The sequence below is a fragment of the Atractosteus spatula genome, chromosome 13, assembly GCF_055471065.1.
Source record: "Atractosteus spatula isolate fAtrSpa1 chromosome 13, fAtrSpa1.hap1, whole genome shotgun sequence".
Classification (NCBI taxonomy): domain Eukaryota; kingdom Metazoa; phylum Chordata; class Actinopteri; order Semionotiformes; family Lepisosteidae; genus Atractosteus; species Atractosteus spatula.
The window spans coordinates 40,139,348-40,167,137 of NC_142718.1; the positions used below are offsets into that span (position 1 = coordinate 40,139,348).

Genomic DNA, 27,790 nt, shown 5'->3' on the forward strand with positions numbered 1-27,790 from the left:
GTGTGAATTTGAAGCAGCTATCGGAACCCCGACTAAACAGCGCCACCCGTCTTCAAACTGGTGTATTTCCTGCCTGCTATTTTAAATAGGCGAGGACCCAAGAGCCTATTTCATTAAAGTGCTCTTCAACGGCGATCGCAATGCAACTAAAGGAGACAAGGTTAACGGCATCCTACATTTGCAAACACGCACAAACGTGTGATTTTTTTTGTAACAGCCAGTGAAAGGGAAAGTGAATGTGATCATGTATTAAGTTATTGAATAGTTCTTAACAAGCACTTACCGAACAAACAAACAAACCCAAAATCGACCATCTGTTTGAATGGCAATGGAGACACGCTGGACACGGTAAAGCGCCACGTGCGCTTTCCAAATTTACCCTAATTACGCTCGTAATTAGCATCATTCTGTCTTTATTAGGGTTAGTGCGTCGAGCGAGGCGGTCAGCATGGCCATCCGGGATGACCCCGCAACACTGGTCCGGTAATATTAAATAAACCTGCCGCAGAAGAGGTCATCTGTATGTAGTATCTTATGAAACATACTGTACTGTGCTCACTTCGCATACCCCTTTTTTTTTAAAGAAAATAGTCCAATTTCTTCGAGATGAAAGGAATAGCTGGATAAAACGCTGTGCATTTGCTGAAATATTAGAAGAATAGCACTGCTGCTAATGAGACACAATCAAGTCAAGTGGCTAATCAAGTGGAAATCCATTCACCTGGAGGCAGATGAACATCACATCTGTCATAAATGCAGTAAAACAGGAAAGCAATATTTTCATGACTGGAGGTGAGTTTACAGTTCCCCCAGCTTTCAGTCACCAGCAGAATGCCACGGGCTGTATCAGATCTCTTTAAATAACCTTAACTTTCATTCTGATATTTCACTCTTACCGTTTTGACTAGGTAGATACTTTCATCCAGCCATTTCCTAGCTGCTTTATCCACTTCAGGGTTGCGGGGGAGCCGGAGTCTATCCCAGCGGGCAACACACGCAAGGCAGGGTACACACTGGACAGGACACCAGTCCATCGCAGGACAGACACACACTCACACCAGGGCCAGTTCTCCCCGAAGTCAATTAACCCACCAGCATGTCTTTGGGCTGTGGGAGGAAACCAGAGCACCTGGAGGAAACCCACAGGAACACGGGGAGAACATACAGACTCCACACAGACAGCACCCCAGGTCTGAAATGAGGTTTTCACTCTAGGGTGCTTCGCTGAATTTCATTCTGTACATTTTCAAAGAGGAAAGGAATTCTCTGTAATATCACTGACCTTTATCAGCTGTAAACAAACGAGAGCCTTGGGGAAAAAATGCTTTAATGTTTGCTGCGAGGTTGTATGCCTCTGTCGTTAGCACTCAGGTGGGCTCACGGCTTGATTCTGGGCTTTTTTGCAGCACCTGGGAAGGCTTTTAGTTTGATTCCAAGAATCTGGCAAACCCAAATCCACATACTGTACACAACCTGTTTACAGATGTACAATAATGATGGTCTGCAGGACATGGTTTTTCTCTTTGATTCTGTCAGACTGGGGAGGCCTGGCTGCCTAATTATTATTTACTGCATGATTTTACTGTCTAGAAGATCACTCATCTATTTTTGTCCTCCTCTTTAAATTACAGAGGTTGCACAGAAGGATTTGTTCTCCTCTGTACGAGCTGCAGTAGAAGGTCCGTTTGTTAAGGTTAGCAACCGAGAGGCAAGGCCGATGCCTCAGAGAATCCTTACCATTGAACCAAATACGTGATTTGAGGCAGTTCGCAGGTTACCATATAACTGTTTCTATTAGGTTTCATTAACAACACAGAATTACAAGAATGTGTTCAGCATTTAGGTTTCTGGAAAATGAGAAGGTGAAAAGGCACCATTCGGAAATAAAAACCATGAGATCTCGTCAATTATACGAATAGTGGGCCTACCTGGAATTTGTCATGAAACTTTAAGCAGGTCCTTGAAATTTCAAATCACAGTGAAATCATAGTACTGATGGGAGAAAAAAACACGGGTGTCTACATTGACGCCTTACTGACATCTTCTAGACAATGTGTGGAAGTAATTAAGAAGGCAAATGAAATTCTGCGATAGTTAAAAGTGTAGAATTTAAATCACAGGCTGTTTTTTTTTTAACATTGAACAACACACTATTAAAGCCTCATGTGGAATATTGTGTATAACTTTGGTCACCACATCACAGACAATATATTCTCTGGTATCTGTCCGGAGAAGAGCAGCCCAGGCCTCCATTGACAGCCTGGAGGAACTGAACCTCTTCAGTCTCGAGCAGGCACGATACAAGCACTCAAAATCCCCCCAAATCACTGATGTAGTCAACCCAGAGGGGTCCTTCAGCATGAACAGTGAAACATGAAGCGACCGCACAAGCAGAAAGTATGTGGAGGGGCATTTACTGCCGTGGACAAAACAGACTCCGGTGGCTGAGATCCTTGATCAATTACCTACAAACTACCAAACGGGCTGCGCAGTCAGACTGGCTGCTCTCGGTGGTGACCTTATCCCGTGTTGCGTTGAAAACGTCCAGGCCCCCGGTTACATGTTTTGGGAGTGTCCGGTGGATGCGGTACGTGCGGGTATGTCTGGAGTGACTCTGGTGCTGAGCTGCGAAATGACAGCCCCCAGGTCGCTGTCGGGCTCCAGGCACGGACTCTTTCGCTTGCTGGGCTCTCAGCGCAGCCGGGGAATGGAGTTCCAGCGGGCGTGCAGGAGAAGCGACAGCGGCCAAGTTCAGGCTCCTCTCGGCTCGTTATCATTCCCGAGCTCATTTCACAAGTAGCTGTAAATAGCACATGCAAGCCTGCTCTCCCTCGCGAGGGTCCTCCGCTCCCCTCCTCCTGTGCAGCTGCCCCTTGGTCACTCCTCTCTCTGCAGGGGATCCCGGCCAGTGTCCGGCCCTCAGCCAAATCTCACCATGACTAAACGCTCAATAAACACCTTTCAATACACTTCACTTCTCTATTCCCTGTGAAGACGGGGTTGCAGACGGAGATTTAAGGAATAAAGCTTTACTGTGTTTCTTTACTACTGCTGGAGCCGACAGATTTACTAAAACCACCCTTTTATTTTTGAGTGACCTTTTACCGGCAGTTGGTCGATGTTTATGTGCTAAAGGGTTTAATAAAAACTAAAAACTCATAGTGAAATGATGGGGCCATGAGCCAGTCATGCGGGGAAACATTTCGCGTTTGCACTTCGGGCAAATTGGCTTTTAAATTCTGTCATCAAGTCAGATGCCTATTATGGAATGGTGTTACCTCTCCAAACATATCAGTGTTTCATGTACTGTGTTATACCGCGGAAAACCAGGGACTGAGACGGAAAGGTTGCGCAGACGTATACCGTACGTGTTGTTTTACAGTTCTTTCGGTGTTTAAAGCAATCTGGACACGCAAACTTGTTTGCAATTGCTGCATTCCTCAATACTGTCCACGAGGTGGCACCATACACTCAGGTTTGGTCTTGGAATTGCAGTAAACCCTCGGTTTAACGGGCTAACGGGTAGAATGTCTCTCTTCTTGCCGAATGTCCATTAAAGCACGCACGTTTTTTTCAGCCTAAATGCACAGTATTATATGAGAATATATATATATCTCCTCCGCCCTGCAACTTGCCAGCAGCTATGTCACCCTTAAACACAATTAGCAGCTCAGCAGGTGTGAGCCTTGGCCAATAGCTGGCTGGGAGGCCCTCTGGGAAAGCCGAGGTTGCTGCTGGAAGAGGTATTAGTGGGGCCAGTAGGGGGCGCTCACCCTGCAGGCTGCGTGGGTCCTAATGCCCCAGTACAGTGACAGGGAGACCACACTGTGAAAAGGTGCTGTCTTTTGGATGAGACATAAAACAGAGATCCCGACTCTCTGTGGTCATTAAAAATCCCGGGGCCGTTACCCTAGCCAGGGCCAAATTTTGGTGTTCGTAGGCCCTCGGCCCTTTCACTCCGAATTGTGCAAAAAGAGGTGTAAACGCCAACTGAATGACGTCGATTCACATGATGCACTTTAAACTATTCTAATGCTGAACCACGTGATTGATGGAGCGAGTCGAGCGACCATCACATCGATGCTTCTAGTGTCTAGAACAGCCGCTATAGAGCACATGATTATTGATCTGGAGCACCGAGAGTCGATCGCAGGCATGTTGTTTCAGCTCGTTCTTCATTAGTCACTAGTGTTTCCCTCCTTTGTAGGCCCAAAAATTTTCACAGGCCCTACAGGCCTAATGGGAAATCCGGCACTGACCCTGGCATCCTGGCCAAATTTACTCCTGGCTTTTACCCATCATGGCCTCCTAATAACCCCCCTCTCTGAACTGGCTTCATCACTCTGCTCTCCTCCCCACTGAGAGCTGGTGTGTGGGGAGCGGACTGGAGCATCATACAGGTGGGGCAGCACACTGGTGGTGGTGGAGGGGATCCCCATTACCTGTAAAGCTCTTTGAGTGGAGTGTCCAGAAAAGCACTATATAAGTGAAATGAATTATTATATTATGACTCACTACTGGCAAACGACTGAAGCTAAGCAGGTGTGAGCCTAGCCAGTACCTGGATGGGAGACCTCCTGCACCTTCAGTTATAGTGTCCAGAAAAGCACTCCATAAGTGCAAGGAATTATTATTATATACTAATTACATAAGTAACACAGTCAATGAAAATTGTTCTTGGGCTTTTTTATCACAAATATACAAGCTCTTTATTTCATGCATCGAAAATATACTTAGAAAATTGCATGCTGCTCTATATGAACAATAAAGACAAATGTGGAAGTGCTTGCAAACTTTTTGAACAACCTTTTTAATCAAATAAGACCAAATGACCAGTATCTAGTCAACCCACATCTGGACAAATTCATAGTAATGTCCACAATGAATGCTACTCATTTATGCTAAAGAGACGATACTTTTTTCCTCTTAAAACAGCACTTTTGAAGCTTGCATAAAATTATCTAAGAACCTCAACATAAAGCAGAAAAGAGACACTGTTTTTTTATTTCCAATGGTATCTTTAATAGAGATAAAAACAGAAAATCCAATAATGCAAATAAACACAACAGTGTAAAATATATATATATATAGTACACCCACTGTGAAGTGTCCCTAAATGCCGTCGACATAATGCAAAAATGAAAAGTTAAATTTGTTTGTTTATGCCCGTACAGAAATTTTACAATTTTTTACATACACACAATTTACATTACTGAAAAAAAGTGTGAAAGAAATCAGTTCATTTTCATGCTTACAAAAATCCCTCGCTGTAAGTGGAAACACGAGGGTGAGGATGCGAGAAAAAAATTGACAGTAGAGGAAATCACACCCATTCCCCTTGTTTTCCTCAATTGCGTGATTCTAGAGAAGGATTATTTGGAAAAAAATATGGCAGATAGTTACAGCCCTCAGAGGTGAAGCAGCAGCAACTAGGTTAATAGCAACATCTGTCATATAGGCGATCTTTCTACAACATTAATAAAAGAACTAACTCCATTAAAATCAAGAGAGCAGTGTGACAGCTGACCCCGTCAGCTGGCCCAGCACCGATCCTCACAGAATGAGAACTACACAGGGTTTCGTTCTGCACACGGGGACGGTGCTTGGATTGGTTAGTCTGAAGAAGTCCATCCTTCGCTTTTTCTCCTTTTAAAGACAGGCGGTCGAGCGTTAGCGCAGCAAGGGGGGACACACCAGCCGGTCGGGGGGGGGTGACCTGACTCGGGGTGCGGCAGAAAGGTCAGCAGGGAAAACGACGCCCCAGAACCGAGCCCTCGCTGCCGGTCCCGCCCGGCCCACGTTCACACCGTCGCTTGAACGGAACCGCGGCTCGGAGGAGCCGCTGAAGGACACGGGCGAGACGAAAGACACCAGGAAAAAAAAAAGCGCAAAGTGAAGCGGTCACCCCCTCCCGCTGGATTTCAACCGGCCACCTGCGCCCCCCAGTGTGACACAACGGGAGTCTCGCTGCGCGCACTGGGGGGCTCCAGCTGGCACCGGCGGGGAAACGCGAAAAATGCAGCAGCAGCAGCAGCAGCAGCAGAGAGACGCTTCAGCCCCAGCTCTCCTGTTCAGCACAATGTAGGCGTCCGGCCCCCCCCCACTGCTCCACCAGCTCTAAGGTCGTGCTGGGCTCCCTGCACCCTAATTCAATCACATGCGCCACGCTGGGCTCCAGCTTTCGTGGCAAGGACACGGTGCCCTTTATTTATTCTTCGCCCGTGATTTAAATGACGGCGCGTCGAGATATGGAAACACAGTGGATACAGAGACACACTTCTGGACGTTTAGCTAGGGACTGCAGTATTCCCTTTTTCGAGCTTCCGGTTTTAAAGGGAGTAGATACATTTTTAGCAGCAGAACGGTCCACATGTCCACACGCCCAGAAGGGAAATCGTGTACGATCCGGAACCAAGACTGTGAAACTCGATTCCCTCTGAAGGCGTCGGGATTGGGGGGGACCTTCTGTAGGAGAATAAGTAACCCTCACCACAGCCCACCATCACCGGCCCACAGAAGCGCATGGAGTGGGAAACCTACTGTGCAGCACGTAGAGAAACAGAGTTTGCCTGTGACGTTCAATTCCATCTGAACAGCTTGTCAGCATCAAACACTGATCCCTCTTAATCCAACGAAGAGGAAGACTGAAAAACGTTTTCCCGTTGAATGATACCATCAAAATGAAAAATGTAGTATTCATGGTTGTTTTTCCATAAAACGGGTTTTATTTTAAAAAAAACAGGTTTTGGCACAAAAGGCTAAATATATATGTAAAAAGCACTTAAAATACAATGATAAGTAAAAGTCGCTCACTGTAACCTAAATTGAAGTCAGTTTCCTTAGTGATCAGGTTATCGGGTTTTTTTATTAAAACTGAAAGTGTATTATTACGGCAAGAGAGATTTTATTGGAAACCATTCACGTGTGAGCTCAAGCAGTTGTGTTTGAAGACTTAAAGCAGTGCGAGGCGCAGCAGGACCCGGACCCGGGCGTCCGGACACCTCGCTCCGCCTCTGAACGGTCAAGACTGCGCCGCCGGGCTCGCCGAGTTACAAACCACCGCCCTGCTTCACCTTTTCTTTTTTAACAAGGCAAGGAAGAAGAAGGAGGCGTCGCTGCAGTGATTTAAAGCCCTTGGAAATCTCCGCCGGTAAATTTAAAGTTTCATTCGTCACTCCTTTTTTTTTGGCACGAATTATACTCGAACAGTCTCTCGAGGAAGGGTGTAGAAGGGCACCGTCGTGCTGTGGGGTGTAGAATCTCAGTTTTTACGCTCGGGTCTACACTTACTGTACTACATTTGGACAAAGCTAGGATACACAGGGGTACAAGACAACTGAGAGACGTGAACAAGTTAGCAGCGCGGTGTAAGACCGGAACCTGTCGCTGCAAGACTTCAACGGCTCTCACAACAGTTTCCAGGTGGGGTGGAAATCCCACGCTCCGTTCGAGATACAGTTCGGGCTGCTCCTTTCGGGAAAGAAAGCGAATCTGAAAACCCATCCAGCAACGCCTTTTGTGCAAAAGCTGGATCGCTACCCGAACGGTCTGTTGTCACACGGTCAGAGCGACCCAAGGCCACAGGTGACCTCACACCCAGACGCACAACGAAAAACTAACTAGCTGCTTTCACTGCTAATAGGAAAGCAGCCTTTCAATGCTGTGCTACACCAAGTAACTTCTACTACCAAACGTTCTGGGTCTGAACGTTTCCATCGTGAAACTAAAAGCGAATTAATTTTTACCTATTTTACTGGGGGGGGGTTGAGACGTCCCATAGATAAAATAATGTGTAAATTCCAAATTATATGCACATATACAAACACCAAAAATCAAATTGAATTTATGGGATTCTGCAACAGGTACATTAATACTTCGATTCAATTAATCTTTTCCTCTTTTGCAGTTCTGCACTTAATACAAATGACAGGCTTCTAAAATCAAAATCCAGGCCTTTTGTCCCTAAAAACGTTCAGTGATGACAGTGCAACTCTAGTTCAATAACTAACCCAAAATCAGACAAAAGGAGTCCGGGAGCAGTCTGATAGGCTGCATGTTATCGTATCGAGGCAGTAATTCTGCCAGACGGACAGATGCACTCAGTCAGAGCAAAGACGTACAGCAAAGTGTCACCCTGCGATCCAGAGCAAGCGGATAATTAAATAACGTTGAGCAAGAAGAAAGAAAGTGGTTAGTGTTGGGAGGAGGAGCTTGGTAGCTTAATGTGATGTAGAAAAAATACAATCCCGTGACAGCACACTGTTTGATCTTGATTTACTCATTATCCGAGCTAGGAACGGCTTACTTATGGCAAGGAAGAGAATCTGGACATGATTAATTATTTATAAAAAAAAGATTCAGCCAGTGACAGTCAGTAAGGAATCCAACTCAAAGAAATACTTTTAAAAATACCGATTTGTTTTACTTAAGATTTGAAAGGCGTTCCGATTTCGAACCCTCGCTCTCTAGGGGGCGCCCCGTGCCGCAGGTCCTCGCTCCGATCAAAGTAAACAGCACCGCTCTCTGAAGCTCTTTTTGTTCTTGCTGCTCCTCTTGCCGTTTTTGTCCTTGTTCTCCGACATCTTTTTTGCTCTGACTTCCCGCATCAGGTCGAAAAACACCTGGAAACGAAAGAGCACCTCAGGGCCTCACCGGCGACAGCCGGAGCTGCTCTTGCGACAGAACCAGCCCTCCTGCGGACGGGAAGCCGATCTCCCTTTACAGTCCCGCCGACGAGCGCCGGCAACATTGTATTTTCATCAAAATGCGCCCAAGTTTCATCCCAATAAAACATTCCAACACCGTTAAAAAAAAAAAAAGGTGTGCATCGATGTTTGGTTGCTCAATGGCAATTGCAGTTGCACTATAAAAGCGCAAGAACGTAAATTGGCTCACACATTCTGAACTGTAACTCTCATCTGAACACTTCTCTTCACCATCAAGCTGGCTTTAACTCTAATCCTGTCCTTAACCCCTAGTCTGTATCCTGACCCCCTTCCTGCTCTTAACCTTAACCCCAATTTCTGTCTCATACCTGCCCTAATTGTAGCCACACTTCTAGCCTTAACACATTATTCCAGTCTAGACTGAGAGCAAGCTGACAGTTCGGCTCAAGAATACGACTACTAGTTGGGGGAAATATATGCCTTAAACGTTAAATTAAACTTTAACTTATAGCTATAATGGCATCCACCTGTCCAGCTCACTCTTCTACAGAATGGGCATCAAAGCCTGCAGACAAGCAGGGCATGTCATCCTTGAACAGTTCTGCTCCACTCTTCACACAGTCAGACTAGTGCACGTCGCCACAGTCTTACCTTATCCACATTGGCCCTGGTCTTAGCCGAGGTCTCTACGTACTGGACACCCCACTCCTCTGCTTTGCTCCTGGCCTCGTCGACCATCACCTGCCTCCGTTCCTCCAAATCCGACTTGTTCCCAACCAAAAGCAGGGGGATTTTGTCTTCTTCCGCCTTTACTCGTAGGATCTGTTCCCTGAAAATTTAACATATTTCAAAGACAGCGGGTGAGCAGACAGTCTGGGATCATGTTTCGTTAACTGTACAGCATAGTCCGGGCTTGACTGAATACATGCACTTTGCCTTATTTTGGAATGCCAAACATACGGTTATATTCACTGGAGAGTGACCGTCTAATGACGATAACCTGATGGAAGGCCATAAGAAGACATCATATCCAGTCTAAAGAAACCCCAGCTCTCCTTCTGCAGTGCAGATAAGAATGAACTTCAGCTGGGCTTTGCAGTGTCATGTCTCAATTCCCAGATTGCAATAAACAAAATACAGCTAGACCGTCAACTCTGAGAGCTGGGACACAGTCACCAAGAGGGTGAATTGTCTATGAGTGTACTCATCTTGTTTTTTAGGCCTTGGAAAATCATTACCGATTTCTTCAAAAATACCCAACCGTCTTAGTGATTATCCTATGCACTTTGCTGTGGCTTGGATTGCCTAAGAGCATTTTTTTTTTTAAAAAGTGCTTATCTGATTGTCGGATTATGGCGGACTCATCGGGGGCACCTGAACTCCGCCGTGGCGGTGAAGGACTCGTGCTCCGTTATGGAGAAGACCAGGAGGAACCCCTCTCCACTGCGGAAGTAGTTATCCCGAATGGCAGCGTAGTCCTCCTGCCCCGCGGTGTCCAGGATGTCAATCTGGACCTCCTCCCCATCCAGGACCACCTTCTTCCTGTAGCTGTCGGCCTTCGTGGGCTCGTAATCTTCGACGAACTGCCAAAGCGAGTCAGAATCGCCTGAGGAGCTGGCTACACACTGCTACAATTTCGAGACCGTCTCCCTCTCAGAATAGAAAAATAAAACGTCACACCTTCGGCGTCTCCATCAAGAATGGACTTTTAGGTTGTTTGTTTGTTTTTTTGGTCTCTCGCATCTCTTTACTCGAGCTCAGTCGGATCTAACCTACTCTTTTTTAGCAAGTTGTTTACACAATTTCCAACACTTATGAAAATTTGTGATCCTCTGCGACGTTGATATTCTAGATCGTGATTTAAGACTGGTCTAATGCTGTTCTAATACACAACACCCAAAGGGTATACATGTCTCATTTCTGATGTGTAAAATGAAAAATGTGCCAATATTTCAGCCCTTAACACGATCACCAACCATTACGACACAGTTAGGGGTGTCACATACTCTAGGGACATAAGATCACAAATGAGAGGGGGCCTCTTGTCCCATCAGAACTGTTTCGTAGTTAATAGTCAATGGCTGTGAGGGCTATGAATACTTGTATCAGGTCCCTGAAACTCAATCCTGAGACAGGCACCCCTTTGTAGCAGGGTGCTCTACAGGAGAGCCTTACCTCATCATACATGAACTGCAGCGTGAGCGCGGACTTGCCCACCCCTCCACTCCCCACCATGATGACCTTGTGCAGGGCCAGAGAGCTCTGGTTCTTGCTCTTGTTGGCTGCCATTGCTGGACACTTTCAATACCACGCAGTCACTCACCCACAGCCCTGGACCGGACACCACCTGGCTGGAAACAAGGGACAAAGGGGAGGCCGGTCACTCTCCGTTACATCCCACATTAACAGCAACCAAAATCTTATAGCAACACGTCCCAGCCTGTGGGCCGGGGACCCCTGGTGGTCAGTGATGGTAAGGCAGGGCATCCTCGGAGAAGAAAAATGTGCTGATGTATCGGATCTAAGGCTAAAACTGTCATTACATGGACCGCTGCGCTTAGTGCATATATCTGTTGAAACATTCAAATTTCAAGTTCAAATTCATCTAATCCAATTTTACACAATATAAGTTCAAAATATACAAATGGTCAATGATTGCATCCTTATTTATTCGATTCCATACAGACAGGAGTGTTAAAAAGAAATTAGAAGCAAAATGTTTAAGAAAGGTTACAAATGGGAGGAGGCTAGGCACGTGGCTAAGCAGCTTGCTCCACACTCCCACCACCCTTTAAAGACCATGTTTGTGTTCTCAGTCTTAAATGTACAAACACAGTTGGCACTTCACTCCCTTCCACCCCAAAATGTATCTGGTTGCTCTTCTCTGGACTGATTCCAGGGCAGCAGTATCTGTCCTATAACGTCTGGAAATTAATAAGGGATCAGCACTTTCAAACAGTCTGGGATCCCCTGTTCCAGTCAAACACCTGCAGCAGGAAAACACAAGCATCATCGTTCATGGGGTGTGTACAACACCCCACCTCCTAGCCCCTTCACTCAGTACATCTTGGTGTTCACAGTGCAAAACATGGTCGCAAACCCATGTTTGTTGTGCAGAATTTTTAGTAAGAAAAAATAGTAGTTACATACTGTATTCTTGCTTTGTCCAGAGAAAAAAAAACATCTAAGGACAGAGTACTAACGCACTTCTTGATTAAGAAACCCAGGCTGGTATTTTCTGGTGGAATATCTTTTTCTAAAACCTCCCAATAATAAACAACCAAATTCCAAGAGAGAACAATTATATTTATTCTCTATTGTACCTTAAGAGGAAATGACAAAGACTGTACCCAGCAATACAGGAGCTACTGGAACATTTTCAAAAAAGGAAACTGTATCAAAGTGGCTAACCAGCACATCCGGATTGATTCCCTCATAAGCCTGATGTGATGGCACTCGCTGCTGTCGAGTTACAGTTCTTGCAAAGGACAACAAAGTTTTTTAGAGTAGATCCGATTTATCCCAACTGGCATACCAGGCCATACAGTGAAACCCCATGTTGTGCATGCATTTAAAATGGGATTTGAATGACACATTTGATGAAGAAATGAAAAACAGTAGTAGATAAGGAGATGACTCCTGAGCTGTGCACTGTTTATTTTGTGTGATGAAGCAAACAATTATCTATAGGATGAAAATACAGAGGAGGCATAACTGAGATCTTGAAATCCGTGCACTAAACAGCGGGAAGGAGAGCTGAGAATTAGAATAAGTGAGCTATTTACCAACAGTGGAGAGTCATGAAAATCGCTCACGCACTCAGCCATCATGACAAAACAGCACTAAACTGCAGAGATTTGAATTGTAAAAGGACGCCCACATAAGCCACAGGTTCAAATGAATTCATCTACTCTATAAACACGGGTTCAAAGGAAAAGATATCTGCAAAAATAAGATTCTCAGAACTGGCCTGCTGCTAAACTGTTATTTAATTCCCTACTATGTACAGCAATTGAAGTCCTGTATATTCTAACAGCAGATGTAACAGTAACGTGCAATACACTCGATTCTCTGAAACACAGACAAACATTAAGAATGTTCACAATGTGTTAAAAAGCCTAATACAGGTTCATATATATGGTAATGAAGCCTTCTTAGGAAAAGAAAAATATAAATATGGAACAAGTAAAGGTTTATTCCATGCTGAAAACAGAAGAAAGGAAACGACGTTTGGGCTGTGGAGCCTTCTTCGGCTGTGTAGCTACCTACTTGAACAACTTCAAAATATAAAAATGATGACAGATGTCTTTAAAATGTAGAACATCTGATGCACTACTACTTTATACAGTCTTAAATGTCAAAACTGTAAATATTTGTGGTCAGTTCCAGATGTGTCCCAAGTCGTTCTGGATTACTCAGATGACACAACTACAGCACAGTCACTCCACATCGCAGAGGACTTTCTCCAAAACCAGGCCAGACTGCTTCATGGCAGCCTAAAATGTAAGTGAATGACTTCCTTCATGTTCTGTAATTCCACGTACCAGCTCAGAGGTGGCTGCCCAACAGGTCTGTACAAATGTCGAAACTGTTAGTTCCCACCCGGCTAGCCTTTGGCACTCATCTAATAAAGAAGAGCGCAGTAAGAACTGCCCCCAAGCCTGATCAATGCCCACTGTAAGGAGGCCAGGCAGCGCACACAGCTACAAGCTAGCTTGCACCTTGAGGACCCAAACAGCCAGGAGGAGAAAGGGGCTCTGACAGCACTGCACCGGAGAGTGAAATACTCAGGAGCAACAGATGCTGTACAGAAGCAGTGGGACTGGGAATGAGATTTCTCACGCTCCTTTCTTGTTCCTGTTGCGCTCTTCCCTGGTAAACTTACACCGATGACCTAAAGCACACATCAGCCTAATGCCTCAAAACTTCCTGCCAAGGGACACAAGATGCATCATATTTAGCACATAAAAATCAATCTTTGCTGCTTTTAAAGGTACATTAAAACTAGGCAGTAAAACAATTCCAGCCAGCACACATGACTGTGACATCCCACCTTCCCATCATCACAAGGTGTATGGAACAAACTTTATTGTGTGTTGTGTCACTGAAGTCCACATCTGCGCTCGCATGCGAGAACCGTAAAACAGTCGGGAGGAACCTGACAAACCAGGGGCCTTCGGTCTGGAGTTCCAAACGTATTACTTCCTCCTACTACGAGACGGACATTTGTGAAGATGATTCTGTGCTTCGTTTCTGATTTCTGACCCTGAAATCTCAGAGCACATCCGCTGTGTGAGCACACACTGCTCGGCCTGGTGAATAAAAGTTCCCCCTTTGTTTTTGGGGTCCCAATGGACATTGCTCAAGGACCCCAGGATTCTTCCCCTGGGGAGTCACTCCACATAACTACAGTATAAAAATCTCTTGCTTTTCCACCAAGACCATGCCAAGTCACATGCATTGTGTCGACACTAGATGGCGCCGATTGTCACAGCCTGTGTGGTTTCTCCTGCCTCTGCTGTGCCTGAGGTGAACCCTGGCAGAGATACGTACAGGAGACAATACTGTACATTCTGTAAAAACCCTGTGAGAGTGACAATATTGTAATCATACACTGGGGCAGCACTTAGGGTTCAAATAGCAGATCAAGGTACTGTACCCAGATTGTACCAGCAAACCCAGCAGGACAGATGCCAAGATCGGTCTGCAAACAAACAAGTAACTAATGTCTGTAAATCACTGTCACTTTGGATGAAGTAGTCCAAATAAAATTCTAATAATAAAACAATATCAAATATTTCACAGATTAAAGCTGAGCACTGTTGTAAGATGAAACATGAAGAGCAATAAACAATTGATTTTGAAGTAATCAGTATGCTGTGGTGTACACATAGCAGAATCACAATATGAACAACATTACCAATTTTAACATAAGATTATTGTCATCTTACGGTTTGCAAGATGCAAGAATTCTCCTTGTAAACACTAATCAGATTCAAAACGAGCCTCAGACCTCGAAGGTCTGGACAAAGAGAAAGTCATCTGCTGTCTTTTTACCCTTTTCAAAACACAAGAGACTTTAATTTTTTTAATAAGAGACTCTTTCAAAAGAAGAGAAAAACAATTTAACATCCTGATGTCCGATGCAACAATGAAATCATGTGATCCGTAGGAAGACAATGAAAGCGCTGTCATATGCCGCAGCTGGACTGCTCTTGCCTGAAACGGTCTTCCGTCTCGACTCGAGCTCCCCCTCATCTCTCAGGAAGTGATCCCTGTCCTGCTGCTTCCTGTCATTGTTTCTGGTAACCCTGGCAACAACGGCCTGGCAGTTCAGGATGCTGGCAACAGAGGTCAGGAACTCAAAGCTGCCTGCTTGCCGTGGTAAGCAATATTGAGCTAAAAAGTGTGATGTTACAAGTATTGCATACTGCGAGCGGCATCGCTGCACGGGAACAGGGTGTCTCACATACAGCAGACGAACATGAACAAAAAAGTTCATCAACAGTGAAACACAAACCAGAGGGCACAAAGACAAACTATGGGGAACTGCATATAAAATGGAGAACAGGAGGCATTTCTTTACACAAAGCGCTGTGCGAGTCTGGAACACACTACCCAGTCATATCTTTCATCAAGAAATGGCTGTACGAGGTCCTCAGGTCCTACTTAAAACCCAACAAAAGTGGGTGGGCCAAGAGCCCCCCTCTTACTTGCAAACTTTATGTACTGAAGAGCAAGTTCTGCTTTTTATAAAGTTTTGCTTCTAGTGATGTGTACAACGTCTGTTCACAAAGTTCTTGTTATAATGCTTTTGTACATAATCAAAGGTTATGCCAAGGGTACTCCAGGAGAAACCTCAGGCTGTGTGACCCAGGTACTTCATCCACCCCAAGAAACTACAAGACACTACTAAAATATAAATGGTGAGACAGGCAGACGGCTTTTTAAAATTAATCAGGATTGCCAGAGAGGAAAAAGCTGAACAAGCAAGCATCCACTAACCTTAGTACCCTGCACTGCAAATAGCCAGAACCAAGAATACTTATTCCTAGATAAGAGCTGCATAGAAACATTAAAAAAAAGACCATTAACAAGCTAACCAGGCAAGGCAAGATTTTTTTGTTTGCTTACACCCTTTGGATGAAGATAACTAGGACCCTTGAGTTTTTGCATGACGCTCAAGGTGGAGAAATGAATGTCATAGATTTACAGCTACTTACTAAACTTACCGATTCAGCTATTATTTATCAGAGTTCATAATTCACCCATTATCTTTCTGCTTACACCAGTGAAGGCTGTGACAGCAGCATGTACAGTTGGGAGGACAAGACATCATCTTTCTCCTCCACAATGCTTTCCAGATCCTCCAAGGAATTACCCCACCACCTGTCGCCAGAACATCCCGGGCAGGTTTCAAGGCCTCCAGCCAGTGAGGGCTGCTCAGCAGAAGCCTCCAGGGGAGGCGCTCTTGCTGAACTGGAGGAGTAGCAGCAGCACACCAGGTCCTCCCAGACAGCTGAGCTTCTCTCCCGGCCGGGGCGAGCACGTCCAACAGCCTTGCGAAGAAACTTCATCCACACCACTATTCCCAACAGTCTTGGCCTTTCAGTCACTGTCCAGAATTTCTGACAGTGATTCTGATTCCTGACCATCGCTGACGATGGGGACACAGATCAGCTTATGAGTTGAGATACTCCAGTCCCAGCCCTGAGAGCTCATGCTCTGGGCTGTATCACTCCAGTCCCAGCTGTGAGAGCTCATACTCTGGGCCCACAGCTCTCCCTGTGTGTGTGTCAAAGAGACCAGCAGGGGCGTGCCTCTGCAGGCAGGGCTGAACGAGGGTGCAGCACAGCGTCTAAGTCAGCTTTCAGGAACAAACAGCGATACCATCTTAACGATTCATTTCATCACAGCCTTTCGATTTCAGAAACCGGAAGCCGTGAGGGAGCACGCTGCGCTCCACACACACCCAGACAGCTTCCTCCCCAGCCACCGAGAGGCTCTCCCCCGGACGAGTGGGGAAAAAAACAAGCGGCTTCGAGCAGGACATGTGATCACGCCATTCATGAGCGCCGTTCTGAAAGCTGAAAGCCTCCCAGTCTGGCCATTGCCACATACATCTATTTACAGCCAAGCAGAACTGGCAAAGCGGTAGCCTTGGATAATTGGTAATATCCGCTTAGGTGTTTAGTTCGATAATTATCCTATAATGAGTCAGCGCTAGAAGTAAACGATTCTTATAATCTGGCGCAGCTGTCCCGTTAACATAGTAATTAGTTGGTAGCTTTAAAAAGCTGCTCACCTGGGGAGTCAACAGAGAGGTCATCAAGACAGTTCAGACTAGAAATGCACTAGAAGTAGTGCACCAAAACAGAGACAATAAGGCATTGGGAGAAACTAATGATGGAACTTCCTTCAGGCTCTCCAGTAGCATTCTTTTAGTATTTCTGCTTGTATCGTTCTCTGCTCACCCGATCAAATAAGGTGGCAAGAACAAAGCTTTTGAATTGGTGAATTTTGAATACACTTGACACTGCGAGGGGCTGGTGCCCTGAAGAAATGCCCAGTGCACTGCCCAGCGGGAGTTCAGGGTCGGGCGCGAGTTTTTGCTTGGTCAGTATCGCACATGGATCACAATGCTGCCTCTCTCAGGTCAGGCTGGCTTTCCTTTTGAGTGGTTTTTCCTTTGGATTTTGTTGGGCAACTCGGCAACAGCAATCAAGCCGGGATGACCTTTTGATGGACTCCATCGGGATAAGTACTTGTGTGCACTGAGCGTGTTCAAGTGATGATGATCAACTGCATACAGATAGAGCCTTCGCCCCCAGCGCTTTACGTACAGGGAAGGACTCGTTTCATCCACTGCCTCCCCGGGCAGTCAGTTCGCACCAGCAAACACACCACACCGCACATCAAGGTGGAGAGGCGGGAAACGATGTCACCGTCCGAATTCAAGGGAGGCCAAGCTGCACAAGCCCAGAGCTCGATCGTGTAGTTGAGCCGAGACGCCCCCAAGACCGCGGTTAACATCCCCACTACTCCAGCAGTAACGGGGGCTCTTTGCTCGGCTGTGAAGACAAGCCCACGAGACAGTGACGCTGCCGTCTGGGAGGTTTCTGAACGAACAGCGGCAGTCTCTAAGAAGCTGTGCCGAGAACGGAGCTATTCTGCGCAGTCCCACAGTGCCAGTACGCAGACAGCTCCGCCCCTGACCGGTCAGTCAGGGGAGGTTTTTGTGAATCATTACACAAGAGGACAAACACATTAGACGTTACAGTTTAACATCTCAATGGCGGGGGGTCATCCCAATTCCTAGATGGATCAGCTCTGAATTACTACTTCTCAACCGCAGGGTGCAGAATGAAAGAAAATGCTCTGGAAATGACTCACAATTCGCCACCACACCCACCGTGCTCTTTAGATAAGCTGGAGTGCGTAGGGCACAGTATTACCGCATTACACCGCTACCTTCTAGGCAAGTTCAAATTTGTTGCTGTACAGTGGAATTGGCCCAAACCACCATGAGACTGTTAAACTACCGATCTCTCTACAGCATGGGCTCAGTCTGATGTGGTTTTGCCATTGTTCTGATAAGGCACAAAACAATATGATCTTTATGATATTTCATTTTAAAAATGCAACTCTGCAAAGCACTTTACTATAGAAATCAATTAATTAAAAGCACATTTAATTCAGCTTTAAAAAATGAATTGGCTTGCATTTTCTTTAAACAAAGTAAGACACATTTACCTCCCCAATCACTGACCATCTCGGCAATAAAACCAAACCAGCAGGTCGGTATAAACAGCAGCCCAGGTCCCCTTCCCAGATCAGTTCCAAATGAGAAACTCCATCATCTGAGGCAAAACTGAACAAATGTGTCACTGTAGCAGCCCATTGTGAAAGCAGCACGGAATAAGTATTTTTTTTCCATTGGGATAAATTAGCCGGGCCAAACATTCTGAAAATAGACTTGTCAGTTGTGGCTTGCATAACTTAGTGTTTGGTGGTGAGGTGGACTAAAAACACAGATTGAACCACATTGAAGTACACAGGGACAAAACAAATATGCTGTGAAGAATGTTCAAGATAATCATTCACATTTAGCAGATGCCCCAAAGTGACGTACAATTTACATTCGTTTAACCAGCCTTTACTGGAGTAATCTGGGTTAAGCACCATGTACAAATGCAAAACGGCAGAGATCCACTTGGGAAACGATCCCAGGGATTTGAATCCAGGATCGGAACCACCACTGCACACTGCTGGCCCCCCTGCAGAGGAAGGTGTGCGCTCAGGCATCTCTCCTCCTCGCTGTCCTTGGCAGACACCTCGGCCCTTCAGCTGACAGGCCAGAGCCCTGGAGACACAAGATGAGCTTAACCAGCAATATTTGACCTTCCGCGGTGACTGCAGTCAAGGACCGCATTCTCTTTTACAAAGGCACTAGCGCCCCCAGTGTCGACGAGACCTGGGCACTCAGCTGGAACGGCAATCCCAAATTCCAAAGCCGACATCGCGAGAAAACCATGCCGATTCAAGACGTGCATTTTAATGTTCTTCATAGTTGAGCTCTACAATGTCTTGCGTTTCTCATTCGTTTTTGTGTAGGGTTCCTATGCGCTCATCAACATTTTGATTGCACGTCTCAAGTTTAGCTTTGCCGGCCCCGTTTTTCTTCCTGCATTTGGAAAAGTACCATTTTTAGTGGTCAAGGCTCACTGCTCCCACCCTCACACCCACACGGGCGAGATCGCAGCAACAAGCGTGCGACTGGACTATCAGACCTGTGGAAAGCAGAGCTATGGCGCCGGACTTGGTATGAGCCAATGACCATGTTAGTGCACGGAGAAGACAGGCCAGGGGTACCCAGCACAGCGACAACCCACCGATGTTGGAGGCTCGTCCTGTCACGAGACTAACTCAGCCCGGGTCTGAACCTGTGTCCACTGGCCTACAGGGCCTTCACGACGGGTGCCCGGGTGCACTGAGCCACTCACAAGGGCGACTGTAGCTTGGTTTTACCGCACATTATCCGCATTCATCATGGATCTCTTTGCGTAAGGCGATTTGAATCTGAAAAGGGCCGTCCTGGAAAAGCGAAGCATCCAGGCTCGCCTGCGCACAGCGGGCACGTGGGAAAATGGGCTCTGCCTACACCGGCTTCCGCCATTCCTCTCCATCACATAGCAGTTAAATAAAGGAGCTCAAGCTTTTCTTCGGAGTTGATAAAGGTACACACCACCTCCCCCGGTGACTTAAACACTAAGCACTGCAGAAGACCAGGAGCTGGAAATGGAAAGAAGACGACAGTGGTGCTGTACTAGCCTCCTTCGGCTCCCACAGTAATTCCGCCTGTGTCCACACGGGGACCCGCAGGGGACCGGCAGCCCCGAGGACCAGCTCTCGGCGGAGACTGATTGGAAATGCTGCAGGAGCACAAGGGGAGACAGAGGAGTCTTTTGAGAGAGCTCAGCCGCACAGCGCTGAATGGGGGCTCTGTCTCTCACAACAGCCCGGCTCTGTGTGAAGGCTCCTGTTGAATGGAAATGGAAAATAGTAATAAGACCCTCTGCTTTCACACGCAAGAGGAAATGAAATGACCTATCAACAGTGGGAAGATAGTCTGGGGTCGCCAATATCGTTGTTTTGCATGTCACTCAGTCACCTACATGCTGTATTACAATACAAAAAAAAAAGGGAATGTGAATGTTCTCCGAGAAACATTTGGAAATATACTGCACCATTATCTTCCAAATAACCTGCTCGGTACATTTTTAAAGTATGTAAGATTCCCATGCAATATTGAGTGAGTGCAGCAGCGTTCTGACAAGTCTCCATTTTGTTTCGTATTAGTGCAAATACAATATGTATGGTACACTTGCTCAAAGGGGACCAGCCCCTCCCCAACACATGGCACCGCCAAAGCTCCCTGCCCCCCATCTCACACTTCCTAGCGAACCTGGCCAACGCGCTGGGAACAATCTCCCAATCCTCGAGTGGAGCGCTGTCTGCGCCCACAACGCCTGAGCAAGCCCCAGCCCTGGCCCCTGGACTGAGGCACTGAGTCACCATGGCGATGGGCCTGCCCTTTCACCCCGACAGGAAATGGTCCCTCGTGCTCATGACAGAGCTTCCTCGCTGCACACAGCTGCCGAGGAAACATCGCAGGCTCGGGATAACTCACAGGCGTGCAGACAGAGGAGATAAGAGGCTCCAAGACAAGCACAGTATCTGCCTAGACTTCATCAGTCTTTTCTTTTCTAACATTAAACAGGTCCCAAACCAAACCCTTCTACTTAAACAGAAAAGGCTTTTTCAACACCATCACCCAGCACGGCAACATCTTTGGGTTTTTTCCTATACAAAATGTGCAAATGCATCTAACAGGCTACATCATGTATCACAATACACTGTGCACGACAAGGAATAGGAAATTCACCTTGTGCTGGTGCTTTTCACAACAAAGGCATGGATTTTGTTCCTTGGAATTAAACATGAGAAAGTCTTTCAAGCACACAGAAAAACGCTTGTTTTACTCAGACAGCAGTGCAAACTAAAAGAGGATATGAGAAAAAACAGCTGGGCCAGCAGAGCCCATTTTAAACAGGCTTTTTTCTCCTACATCTTCAAATGTTTCTTACATTTAAAGAACTACAGCTCCCGAAGGAGCGAACAGTATCTCGCACTTCCAAGACTTGTACAGTGGCCGTACTGTAGCCTGCTCCCGAGTCCTGAACAAGTGTTCCAGCACAGGGCCCTCATCAGGGCCCGAGGTTCAAATTTCACCTCAGCCGCCAAATTCCGATTTCATGGAAACTAGGCCACATGTCTCAACAAGCCCGTTGAGAGGCGGTGGAAACCGGGGGCAGAAAAACCAACACCGCAGCGCCTGGCTTGTGGAGACACGCAGGGTGAGGAGGAAGAAGAAGAGTTTCCCTGCTCTGCTTGTGATCCACGCGCTACAACTGCCCAGTGGTCTGACACCAAGTCCAAAGGGAAGCTGCCTTTTCCCAGCACACTTACCAGCCCCGGCTCCCACCCGGATGAAAAACGGCCGCGGGTATCCAGCCGCGCAACTGGAGCGCGTTCCAGAGCGGCTCTCTCTGATGGAGGGCCCAGCACTGTTTATCCCTGGAGGGCTGTGCGCCTACAGGACGCTTCCCTTACAATAACACTGGGGCTGAGGAATGGCATAAATCTCAGCGGGCCGCAAACAAAGCATGAGAGCTGCCACAGTGTTCACCGTGTGTCTCTGAACTCGGCGCCGTCATCACGCATGTGTGCGGTCAGGCGGGCGGATTCCGACTGCGGGACAGCGCGCTTAACGCCTAACTAACGGGTGTAACCCCTGGTACAGAAAAAAAAGGGCAATTCAAAATTATTTTTTCGACTGCCCAGCTTGGGGCAGTTACAGTTGATACAGTTACAGTTTCTCTTCCATCTCCAAATGTGTTATTTTCTCATGGTCCCCGAAATGTTACCAGCAGGGAGAAGAAGACTACTCGCCCACATTCTTCTTGACGATGTGACTGCTGTGTCATCACCTGTGCGCACAGCCCAGTTTCAACACTGTACCTCAGGCCAGACGGACGCGAGGGACCGACTGAGCAGTTTGCACATGAAGCTTTGCGCTACACCTCACAAGGCCTGGGTATGGATTTGCATCTCCCAGTAGATTCTGCAAGTCGCAATGAGCACCTCCAATCATTAAAATTTGAATAAAACATCCAAACTGATGTCTCTCTCCCTCGTCTCCCTCCATTCAGCAAACTACATTTCCATTTAGAGTGCTTTGAAACTGCAATTCTGAACATGCAATTAATGTAAATGAGATATCTGATTCATTACACAGTTTTCATGAGAACCATTCATTGTCTGCACTTTGTAATTAAATAGAACCAATTAGCTTAATACCCAAAGGTGGTTTTCCACTTAGTGCTTGGAATGTGGTTTACTTAGCGGACTCAATATATTCCCAGGACAGAGCTATCGCAGTAAGAACACGACGGACACGCAAAAACAAACTGTAGGGAATTTCAGGGTGACATTCTAGTTTCCTCTCACCTACAGTTTCGGATCAGGGTGGAAGTCACTTTTGCAATTCAACCCTATAAAATGATCCAATGTAAAAGGTTGAAATATGCTCTGATGTGGAAGAACACAGCACAGAACATCAATTGTATTAATGTGGGTGTCAACAGTTTTCAGACTTTTCCAATGAATGCACAGCTGCACCTCACAAGTAAAAGATAAAAGATAACTATATACACATTAGATTGAGCTTTACATTAAACAATACAAGCATTTTTGACTTAAGAACCATATGTTTTTCACCTGTTCTGAATTATGACCTACAGTGTGTAAATACTGTCCGGATTTGGGCTGAATTTCATTTATGGAGCTCATAAAAAAACCTCACATCTGTTAAGCAGAGAAAGGTGGAACACAGCACAGGCTTGTACCTCCAAACAATCGATCAAACATCCCGTTATTCAACAAACATTCTTTCCTGAAAAAAGTAATAGAGGGTTACAAACCAAGGGAAATTATTACACTAATTAGGCCTACCTACTTAATGTAAGTTCCAGGAATAGTACAGAAGCCAAAAGTACTTTTTGATGTAATATTTACAAAACACAGGGCTACACAGAGAGGTATTTACTTACACCGTCTGCTGTTTCTTTTTTGTATTAGATGGCTGAGCTATGTTGCGTTTATACTTTAAACATCAAAACAGAATACTCTCTCTAAAACCCCAAACTCGTCAATAAAGCCAATTTCAGAATCCAGTTACAGATACGCATTGCAACGGCTACTACATGAACTGCGCCGGGTTATGAACGAAGGCTTCCTGGCTGGCACAGTAATGCTTTTTTAAAGGCTACACTAGTCCTCGGAGCTGAATCGGTGTCTCAAAATAAAAAAAAAACATAAATCAGAGAAGGCACACACACAGACTACAGGGCTATACATCACAATACTGAGCCATCAGCTCTCAGTGCCACACTGCAGTTCCAGAGCAAGTCAATTCACAGAGCTCAGGTAGCAGAACTCAAAGGGCAGTTTAAAAAAAACGCAATTGATTGTGCAGTCCACTTTTCGATATTGGCCTAGTTAGACTTTCAGCAAAGTGCAGTGTTCAAGTATAGCATTATGTGCAAACCACATCCCTTATGATGGTGCAGCAAACTCCTCTGCCCCAAAAAGACCCTGCAGAGGAAGAATTCAGCACTGTCTAGCGTGTGCAAGGGGGCGGCAGCACTTGTGGAGCAAGGCTCTCAGTACCGCTGAGCCCTGATACACGATCCGCTATCAATCCGTATTACGCATGAGCAAACACATCGTGCTCTGTCCCTCCTGCACCACCACCCGTGGACAGCAGGGGGCTGCACCGCTGTCCTGCGCCCAGCGGTGGTGTCCTTGAAGGATCTGTGAAACCACACCGCACGCCCAAAGAGAGGATCCCCAGTCCTTCCACCCGTCTCGTAAAACGGCTGTTACACAACATCACAATCCGTGAGAAGATAAGAATAGAAATTACCGCAGCAGAGGAAACACCACTCAGGTTACAGTCTGGGGGCTGACTGAATAAATACACTGCACTCACACATACAGTGTACTGTGCACAAGTGACTAGACGGGGAGTTGTGCTGAATCTTGTGAATTACGGCACCTAATTCATGGAAGAGAAATGTGTCCTGAGCATGACAACATACTGCAGTCTTCCTGGGACACAGTTACTCTCATCTGCTTGTGTGCTTGTGTAAATAACATGCCAAGAAACAAGACCTTAACATGCTTCACACCAACAAAGAACGACTGCTTCATGTCACACACCACTGCTACAATCTGCGGCCCATTCTAAATTCATCCCTGAATCAATTCTCAGACAGCAAACCTCTGCTTTGAGGGAATCCCTTTTCCCCCTCTCAATTGCCTTGATCGGGCAGAGATGGAGGTGACTGGGGAAAAAGGTTACAGTTCGTGATTGTGGTAATTCCGCCATGGACTAGAAACACAGTGTCAAGATAAACTCAGTATCCAATTCAGAGAGTCATTTTTTTTTAAATCAACACACCCTTTTGTTATTGATCACTTACAATATAAAGAACAACTAGGTTAAATCATTTTCTGCAGCACGATGAATTCACACTTAAAATAATTTAGATGCTGTGGCCAATCTGACCTCTTAATGCAGTGGTTTGAGGGCAATTCTATTCAACTTAAGGTTTGACCAACATAGGTTAAAAGTGCATTGCATTGATCTTATTGGCATAAAACTCCACTTCAAAACTGTGCTATGTGTGCTGTACACACCCACCACCCTTTCCTGTTATCTCCATTTAACATCAATGGCACCTTAACACAGCAAGGTGCTCTGTGCACCAGCAGCTGCAAATGATATTAAAACATCTTTGCTAAAAGGAGAAATGTCTAGAGATGGTTGCAGTAAATATTGCTCACACTTCAATAATCACTTTGAATGACAAAAAAAAAAGAAGTTTGGTTTATAGCACTTGGGTCTTTCACCTCATACAAAAAGTATATAACAGGTCTTTCTAACTAAACTGTAAGTTAGAGAGAACTTTGTACACCCATCAGCTGTTAAAGAATGAGGATACACACACAGCCTCTGATCTTCCTCAATGAAAAAGACATTTCAGTGGCCGGTTTGTTCTTTTCAATTTTTCAGTGCATTATTACTTTCCCCAAAACCAAATTGACAACCTACATTTAAAAAAAATAAAGTCATTCTCTATAATAAGTCTTACTGCAGATTACAGAGGAGCATCTCCTATATGACCATATGACACCTATTTCACCCTGGATAAGGGTATCTACTGAGAAAATAAACGATGATTAAAAATCCATAACTGGGTTCTGATCCCATTGGAATTACATTTTCACTACTGTACAGAGTCTGTTTGCAATCTCGCACCACATACTGTAGGCTACAGTACATACACAAAACACACATGCTCATCTCAATTTCTGCCCCAGTCTCTAAAAGAAGGACTTACAGTGGAGAAAGTATGTCAATATCGGCACAGATTACCACACACAAGGTAACGGATCTCCGGTATTTCCACTGGGATGGCACATCTGGTAAAACACAGAGGGAGACGTCCTCCTGCCCAGCTGCTTAAGAGACAGAAGCATCACCACCCTGTAGCCTGATCTGCTCAGATCTAGAAAACCTAAGCAAGGCTGGGCCTGGTCGGTACTGGGATGGGAGACCTCTTCCCTCGGGACGACAAATACTCTAATACATTGAGAGGGGGTGGAATCCTTCGGAGGACACATTACACCCAGGTCCTGACTAAGAGTACTTGGATTCCCGGCTAAACTCTACCCTTCTACCCTACAACTGCCCTACTCTACCCTCAACTCTACACTGCCCTAGGATGCACATCCTCAACAGCGAACTGCAATGCCTCTGGCTCAATGCTCGTCTGCACTATCTGCATGGTCCACCACGGTTGGTTTGGTTTTTTTTTCACTGCTACGTACTTATTGTTCTACACAACATATCTATTGTTCCTGTTGTTATTATTTATGTCGCTTGTCATGTACCGTCTTCGGCGTGTGGTGTCGTCTGCTGTGCTGTGTACTTCCTGAGAGATCGGCACGAGTAAGAAGTCCAATGTCCCTGTACATGTGGCAATAAACTCCTCTACTCCACTCTACCCTTCAGGGTGACACGGGGCTCCTTCTATACATAAAGAGCACTTTGGGAGGTGAACATAAAGAAATGTTAAACAATAACTCTCTCGATCCCCCAGCTGAGCTGGCTGCTGACCCTCCTTAACAGAGTGGCTGTGACCCGGACCCCACTGAACGTGTGCATGGATCTCCTGAAACCATTCTCGGCGCACAGGGAAGCGTACACGCCTGTCAGCTCGCACCTCCTGGGGTTCAGCCTGGCGCAGGCTCCCTTTAGTGACCGAGAAGCGTTCTTGTGCTTCCGCAGGGATACCCACGAAGCAAGCATCTCATGCATTCTCTCGGAGTTTATTCTTCTGCTGTTTAAAAACCGTATTCAAAGGCTCGAAGTGCATTCTTGTCCTAAGGTGAGCTTGATTTGGGTTGCAGTCCGTGCATTTGCTTTTATAATATACAACTTAAATTAAAAGAAAGGTGCACTCGACGTCAAAAACCGTAACGACATTACAAGGCAAATAGGTGTATTAAAGAAACCGCTGCCTGTACTTGTCATTACTGTTAACAAATTCCACATTTTTGGATATACAGAACACGCTTGAGATTCGACACATATATATCAGGAACTAAAAAGCAGCAAAACGTGAAAACCGAACAATTCAAGGGGAACTCGGGGATGCAAAACAGACCACGAACAAAAACTTATTCTTCAATTGTTAGTGAACTAGGGGAAGTTGGTCACGTGAAGTATGGACTATATTCCGGGCGTTCGTCAATATTTTAAAGATTAAAACGTCAGCGGTCGTGTCCCCGGGTTCTCTGTTTACGAAACCGGGAGATATCGTAGACAGCACCCTATAAATCCGAAGAGAAACACCTTTCTAAACCGACGGGAAGTCTCCATGCTAACCATCCCTCTCTGTACCACATCCCTGATGTGCCCCGCCCCTCCCCGGTTCAGTCTGCCGCTCTGATTGGGCCGTTCGAGCCCGACAGGAGGAGGGGGGCCGCGGGAACTCGCACCGCATTGGTCCACTCCCGTGTCCATCATGTGCCAGCCTAGCCCACAAGTCAGCTGTGTAACGTCTGCGCGAATGAATCAAGATAACAGTCGCTTTTTCCTCTCTCATCGTGGTTAGGGCCCCGGCGGATGAGCAGTCCCTACCGCGGAGGATTTCATGAAGTGCAGAAGCGCCTTACCGAGTTTCTTTAACCTTGAAATCTCTGGTTTCTGGATGCTATCTTGAGGGAAGCATCAAGGTACCGAAGCATAAGGCAGCCGACTGCGCCTTCTTCCAGCCCGGAGTCACTGCCGCGGCGGGAGAAGCCCCACCCCAGCCGGATGTGACGCAGGAGCTTTCGGAGGGGGGCGGGGGAGAGGGGGGCCTGTGGTGTTTGTGAAACAGAAACTCGGATTGTTTTTGTAACTCAAAACAAAAGATGAATAAAGTGAGAAA

At 46.1% G+C, this 27,790-nt stretch overlaps 1 protein-coding gene across 1 annotated transcript; it reads right to left on the minus strand.

Annotated features, from left to right (window-relative positions):
- Positions 1-4,997: 4,997 nt before the first annotated feature.
- Positions 4,998-27,675, minus strand: LOC148822422 (ras-related protein Ral-B). Its single transcript, XM_088930295.1, has 5 exons — positions 27,534-27,675; positions 10,842-11,017; positions 10,041-10,249; positions 9,318-9,495; positions 4,998-8,621 (listed from the first exon to the last, which is right to left on the minus strand). Exons 2-5 carry the CDS (start codon positions 10,953-10,955, stop codon positions 8,502-8,504), a joined length of 621 nt encoding a protein of 206 aa, XP_088786421.1. The 5' UTR covers positions 10,956-11,017; positions 27,534-27,675; the 3' UTR covers positions 4,998-8,501.
- Positions 27,676-27,790: the final 115 nt, after the last annotated feature.

Excerpts from the sequence above, each read along its gene's own strand:
- LOC148822422 (XM_088930295.1), bottom strand. The coding sequence starts at position 10,955 with ATGGCAGCCAACAAGAGCAAGAACCAGAGCTCTCTGGCCCTGCACAAG. Across the intron at positions 10,250-10,841 it reads TGCAGTTCATGTATGATGAG|TTCGTCGAAGATTACGAGCC; the intron begins GTAAGGCTCTCC and ends TCGCTTTGGCAG. Across the intron at positions 8,622-9,317 it reads CCAGGGCCAATGTGGATAAG|GTGTTTTTCGACCTGATGCG; the intron begins GTAAGACTGTGG and ends TTTCGTTTCCAG.